We start from the raw sequence: 6,181 nt of genomic DNA, 5'->3' as shown, positions 1-6,181 counted from the left end.
CGAGCCCACCGCCAACGTTTTTCCTCCACCCAGCATGGCTCGCGGGGGCATGGCGAGTGCGGCGACGGGTCCGGACGTTGCTCCGCCTGTGGTGGAGGAGGAGTCGACTGACATTGGATCGACCGAGGGGCAGAAGGCACCCGAAGTTGAAGAGGACATCGTCGAGGAGGGCGGTCTGTCGGAGCCACTGAAAGAGCGCCGGTCCAAGGCCGCCAGGGACCGCGCCCCGCCCAGTGACACCGACACGCGGACGGGCGAGGTTCCGTCGACTGAGGCGGTAATGCGAGCGGACGGGGCGACCGAGTCGCGTCATCCGCCGCCGTCTTCATTGACCTTCACTGAGCTCCACACGGCGCTTGGCGAGGCGCATGTGGTAAGTGTCGCTGAACACGTGGCCTAGTCACCCCCAGTCCCCGAGGGTCGACTTGGTCTGAAAGGGCGAGTCGAGTCTCTATTTGCTTTTTGTTTGGTTTCCGTAGGCGGAGATTAAGCGGCTGACCGCGCTTGTGGAGGAGGCGGCGCAGAAGAACCGGAAGCTGATTGCCCTGGGCAGTAAGTCATGCCCACTCGCCGTCCTCATTCAGTGTCACTGGCCCGGGCGTTCGTTCTCACCGTTTCCTTTTCTTGTAGCAGAGGCGCAGGCAAAGGCTCTTGCCGAGGCTCGGGAAGGGTTCGTCAAGGAGTCCTTCTACCGTGAAGCCGAGTTCCGGGCGCAGCAGGCCGAAGAGGCCCGGAAAAGGGCGAAAGCGGAGGTGGCGGAATTGACGAAGGTCCTGGAGCAGAAGGGCCGGGAGCTGGAGGACGTCATCACCGAATACAAGGTGAAGCTGGAGGCCGCGACTGATGCGCGGGACTCTGCACGTGGGGCTGCCGCGTCTCTGCGGGAGGAGGTGGCGGCCTTGAAGCAGCAGCACGCCAAAGAACTTGCTGCGGAGAAGGAGGCGTCCGAGGGCATCGTCCTGGCGGTGCAGGCCGAGAAGACCAACTTCGAGGCTTTCGTCAGGGAGATGTCGCGGCAGATTCTTGGTAAGTTCTTGTTGTCGCACTTCTTGTTTTATTTGCCGGGGGTTTGAGTATCTGAACACGGCGAGTCGGCCTCGGGGGTCAGTCCCCGAGCGTGGCGAGTTGGCCTCGGGGGCCAGTCCCTGAGCGTGGCGAGTCGGTCTCGGGGCCGATCCCCGAGCGTGGCGAGTCGGCCTCGGGGGCCAGTCCCCGAGCGTGGCGAGTCGGCCTCGGGGGCCAGTCCCCGAGCGTGGCGAGTCGGCGTTGAAGGGGAAGTTCTCATTTTTCCCTTTTCCTGGTGTTGTTGACTGCAGGGACGTGCGACTTCGTGGAGACGGCGACTCCACGGGAATGCCTGTCGACCGCGACCGCGCGTATCATCGCCTGTGCGGGGAGATACTTGCCGCGCTCCAGTACCTGAGCCCGCGGGAGGTGATTCCGCGGGACACGCCATCCGTCTTCAAGGCCGTGTCCAACATTCCGGCAGGTGTTGACGGGCTTCGTCGCTCTTCCTGCCGCGTTGGCATTACCATTGCTCGAGCATGGTGCTTTGGCGCATTATTCGAAGGGTTCGACGTGGAGGAGGTCACCGCTGGCTTCCCCTCGGAGGCGGGAGTTCGATGTTGCCGAAGTGCTGCGGCTGATGGATGCGGTGCGCCCCTTCGCCGACCGAGTGCGGCGACCGCGGACTTGGAGACTCATATCCCCAGCCAAGCGGCTCCCTGGTGACGCGGAGAAGGAGCCGGGCCCGGTGGACTACCCCGCGGAGCGCCTCTTCCATGCTGCTGCCGCCGGCTCGCTGTCTACATATCCGGTCGTGGTGTACACGCCGAAATTTCGTCACGGCGATGACGGCGTCGAGCCTGTCGTAGAGGGGGCTCCGGGGTCGTCCTCGTAGTTTCCTGAGTACTGTGTAAGAAGTAGCTAGATTTCCCGCGAGCGGGTGTTAGTTGTAAATAGAATGATGACTTTTGCTTAAATGTGATTCGGTGGTTGCTTTTGCATTATTTGAGACGGCGATGCATTGGAGTTGGTTCCGACTATCCATGGCCTTCAGGTCAGTCGCCTTGCGACCCCAATGAAGGCTATCGACTTGACTGTTTTCCTTTTCGAGCTGGGCGTCCCCAGTCGCGATGCGTAGTCATTATAGTACGAATAGCAGCCTCATGGGTGGAGTAGTGGTGTGGTGTAGTTTGCGCTGTTCGGATGTAGCGCGCCACTCGTCGTGGCTCGGTGAGCCGGTCGCTAGGCGACTCCAAAGGGGATCATTGCGGGCGTATTTTCCTTGGCGAGCCGCGGGTCCGTTTGCGGGGTCCCTAGTCGAAGTACTTAGCCACGCAATTCGCCAACCTAAGGTAGAGGAGGGCATTGGTGTGCTTTATAACGTAGCACAAGGCGGTCGCCGAGGCCCGTGGGGCTGGCCGAGCGTGCGGCCCTGCTGTGGGTTCCAGTCGCCGTTTTCACCCGATGGCGTGAGAGATGGTGGGTGACCGGGCCTGGTGTTGCGCCTCGGTCACGCCGCCATCCCGTGTTAGCCCGGCTACTTGGCCGATCGTGGACTTCTCTCTTCCAGCAGCGGCGACCGGAGGTCTCTCAGTTCCTAGTCGCTTGTCGCGGCGACTAAGCCGGTATGTCCCGGGATGAGAGATGACGATATTTGGCGGGTGAAGGGGAGGTAGTCGGAGCTTGAGATCAAAAAATGGTCGGCGATTTTTATTACCCTCTGAATTTTCGGATTACATTTTTCCCTTAGGTATAGAACCGCCGGAGGAGGTTGATGTTCCAGGGGCGCTCCACCTCTTTAGTGAGCGGCTCGCCTTTGTCGTCCTTGCGGACGTCGATGAGGTAGTAGGAGTCGTTGCCGAGTACGCGGCTGACGGCGAATGGTCCTTCCCAGGGCGGGGACAGCTTGTGCATCCCTTTCTTGTCCTGGATTAGCCGGAGTACCAGATCGCCGACTTGGAAGGAGCGACTCCGAACGCGGCGGCGATCGTGGTAGCGACGGAGGTCCTCTTGGTAAATGGCGGTTACGGAGAGTGCGAGGTCTCGGCCTCGTCGAGGAGATCGATGACATCTAGGCGACCTCGATCGAAGTCTTCTTCGCCGAAACTGTCGACCCGATGTGAGTCGTAGCCGATGTCCGTGGGCATGACGTCTTCGGCGCCATATACCAGAAGAAAGGCGTGAAGCCGGTTGACCTGTTAGGCGTTGTGCGGATGCCCCATAGTACGAAGAGAGCTCCTCTGCCCAGCAGCCGGCTGCGCGCTCTAGGGGCACGACCGGGCGTGGTTTGAGTCCGTGCAGGATGCTCTGGTTTGCCCTTTCTGCTTGGCCGTTCGACTCGGGGTGGGCGATCGAGGCGAGATCGAGTCGGATGCCCTTTTCTTCGCAAAGTCAGCCATCTCCCCTTTGGCGAAGTTGGTGCCGTTGTCGGTTATGATACTGTGAGGGTAGCCGTACCGATAGATGAGCTCGCGTAGGAACTTTGTGGCCGTCTTCCCGTCGCACTTCTTTATGGGCTTTGCTTCTACCCATTTGGTGAACTTGTCCACCGCTACCAGGAGGTGAGTATATCCGCCGGGGGCCGTTTTGAATTTTCCCACCATGTCCATGCCCCATACGGCGAAGGGCCAGGTGAGGGGGATGGTCTTCAATGCCGATCCTGGCATGTGCGACTGGCTTGCATGCTTTTGGCACCCGGCGCATGAACGGACAAGGGCGATTGCGTCTTCGTGGGCTGTTGGCCAGTAGAAGCCGTGACGAAAGGCCTTGGCGACGATTGACCGCGCGCCTGCGTGGTGGCCGCAGTCCCCTGCGTGGATGTCGCGCAGAATGTTGCGCCCTTCCGCCGTGGTGACGCATCGTTGGAACACTCCCGAGACACTGCGCTTGTATAGCTCATTGTTGATGATGGTGAAGGACTTGCATCTGCGCACGATGGCGCGTGCTTTGGTTTCATCCATCGGCGGTGCACAGCTCTCGAGGTAGCTTATGTATGGCTCGGTCCAATCGGTCTTGTCGTCGACGGCGAGTGCGACTAAGGCGGAGTCGGGAGCAGGTGGCTCGGCAATGTCCAGCTCGCGCGGTGCGCGCACCGAGGGGTGGCTGAGGATGTCCAGGACGACGCCCGGAGGAGGTTGAAGTCGCTTGGACCCGATTCTGGCTAGCGCGTCGGCTTCTTCGTTCTTGCGCCTGTCAACCCACTCGACGACGTGACCGGCGAAGCTAGCGCCGGCTTGGTCGACGGCGCGTTTGTATGCGATCATGTTGGCGTCTGTGGCGTCGCAGTGCCGGAAGTTTGGCTGGCGACAAGGTCCGAATCGCCGAGGCAGCGCAGCCGTGTTGCGCCCATCTCTTTTGCGACTCGCATGCCGTGCGTGAGCGCCTCGTACTCGGCCATGTTGTTGGTGCATGGCTCGAATCTGAGTTGCAGGACGTACTTCACTGTGTCGCCCTTTGGTGATGTGAGGACGACTCCCGCGCCTGCTCCTTCGAGGTTTTTAGAACCGTCGAAGTGCAACGTCCAATGTTTGAGGTCCGCGGGGAGCTTGGCTGCCGGGCCTCTTCCCGATCGGCGAGGAAGTCGGCGAGTGCTTGAGATTTGATGGCGTGGCGTGACTCGTAGGTGATGTTGTGGACGCCGAGCTCGACTGCCCACTTGGCGATCCGGCCGATTGCGTCGCGGTTGCGGATGATGTCGGCGAGTGGTGTTGAGGCGACTACCTTGATGGGGTGCTCGTGGAAGTAAGGGCCAGTCGCCGCTGGGCCCTGAGGACGGCGTACACCAGCTTCTGGTAGTGTGGATACCGTTGCTTGGATTCGATTAAGGCTTCGCTGATGTAGTAGACCGGGCGTTGTACCAGTTGCTCCCTTCCTTCCTCCTTCCGTTCGACGACCATGACTGCACTTATAGCGCGGTTCGACGCGGCGACGTATAGGAGCATGGTTTCTTTTGGCAGCGGGGCCGCGAGGATAGGGGCATTCGAGAGGGCGTGCTGGAGTTCCTCTAGGGCCCGCTGCGCCTCGTCTGTCCACCGGAATGATTCCGACTTCTTGAGCAAGCGGTATAGTGGCATGGCCTTGTCTCCGAGCCGGGGTATGAAGCGACTGAGGGCGGCGACTCGACCGGCGAGTTTTTGCGCGTCGACTAGGCATGCTGGCTGCTTGGTGCGCATGACCGCCAGTGTCTTCTCCGGGTTAGGTTCGATGCCTCGCTTGGAGACGACGTAGCCTAGCAGCTGTCCTGATGGAACCCCGAAGGTGCACTTCAAAGGGTTGAGCTTGATCTTGTACCGTCGTAAGTTGGCGAATGTTTCGGCGAGGTCGCTGACGAGGTCGGTCTGTCGAGTCGATTTGACCACCACATCGTCGATGTAGACATGCACGTTGCGGCCGATCTGGCTTTCTAAGCAGCTGTTCATGCACCGCTGGTACGTTGCTCCGGCGTTCTTGAGGCCGAAGGTCATGGACGGGTAGCCGTAGGCGCCTAGGGGTGTGATGAATGCAGTCTTCTCTTGGTCTTCCTTGGCCATCTTTATTTGATTGTACCCGGAGTATGCATCAAGGAAGCATAGCGACTCGGACCCGGCGACCGCGTCGATAATCTGGTCGATTCGCGGTAGGACGAATGGGTCCTTGGGGCACGCGCTGTTGAGGCTTGTGTAATCGATACACATTCGCCACGTCTTGTTCTTCTTTAGTACTAGGACTGGGTTTGCCAGCCATTTCGGGTGCTTGATTTCTATGATGAAGCCGGCAGCGAGCAGCCGGTTTACTTCTTCGGCGATTGCGCGTCGCCGTTCTTCTCCCACAGGGCGCATTGCCTGCCTAACGGGTCGCGCGGTGGGATCGACATGTAATTTGTGCTCAGCAAGTTCTCTCGGGACACCTGGCATGTCAGATGGTTTCCATGCAAAGATATCTCGATTCTCACGGAGGAACTTGATGAGCGCGCTTTCCTATTGGGCGGACAGGCCCGTCCCAATGGTAACTTGCCTACTTGGATCGTTTTCTACAAGATCTACTTGGCGGGTGCCTGCTGCGGCCTTGAAGGTTGCTGCGGACGAGTCGAGCTCGGTTGGCTTCTCCAGGATGGCGGGGTCGTTGCGGTCGGCGGGTACTTGGCGAGCTCGGCGGAGTTGTCTTGTTCGTCGGCGATGACGGCGTCGGCGAGCTTGGC

At 60.2% G+C, this 6,181-nt stretch overlaps 1 protein-coding gene across 1 annotated transcript; it reads left to right on the top strand.

The window, feature by feature from the left end:
- The first annotated feature begins 280 nt into the window (after nucleotides 1–280).
- LOC139839038 (uncharacterized) lies at nucleotides 281–1,115 on the top strand. The gene is made up of 3 exons (XM_071829082.1): nucleotides 281–373; nucleotides 480–552; nucleotides 631–1,115. The coding sequence occupies exons 1-3, from the start codon at nucleotides 281–283 to the stop codon at nucleotides 1,071–1,073; spliced, it is 609 nt and encodes a 202-aa protein (XP_071685183.1). The 3' UTR covers nucleotides 1,074–1,115.
- Nucleotides 1,116–6,181: the final 5,066 nt, after the last annotated feature.

Source organism: Lolium perenne, chromosome 4, assembly GCF_019359855.2.
Source record: "Lolium perenne isolate Kyuss_39 chromosome 4, Kyuss_2.0, whole genome shotgun sequence".
NCBI lineage: Eukaryota > Viridiplantae > Streptophyta > Magnoliopsida > Poales > Poaceae > Lolium > Lolium perenne.
The sequence above is the reverse complement of the archived record's forward strand: the minus strand, read 5'-3'. Positions and strand labels throughout refer to the sequence as shown.

What these genes read in the sequence shown, in the direction of transcription:
- LOC139839038 (XM_071829082.1), top strand. Translation starts at nt 281, where the DNA reads ATGCGAGCGGACGGGGCGACCGAGTCGCGTCATCCGCCGCCGTCTTCA. An exon ending in CGCTTGGCGAGGCGCATGTG is followed by an intron (nt 374 to 479) that starts GTAAGTGTCGCT and finishes TGGTTTCCGTAG; the next exon opens with GCGGAGATTAAGCGGCTGAC. An exon ending in GAAGCTGATTGCCCTGGGCA is followed by an intron (nt 553 to 630) that starts GTAAGTCATGCC and finishes CTTTTCTTGTAG; the next exon opens with CAGAGGCGCAGGCAAAGGCT.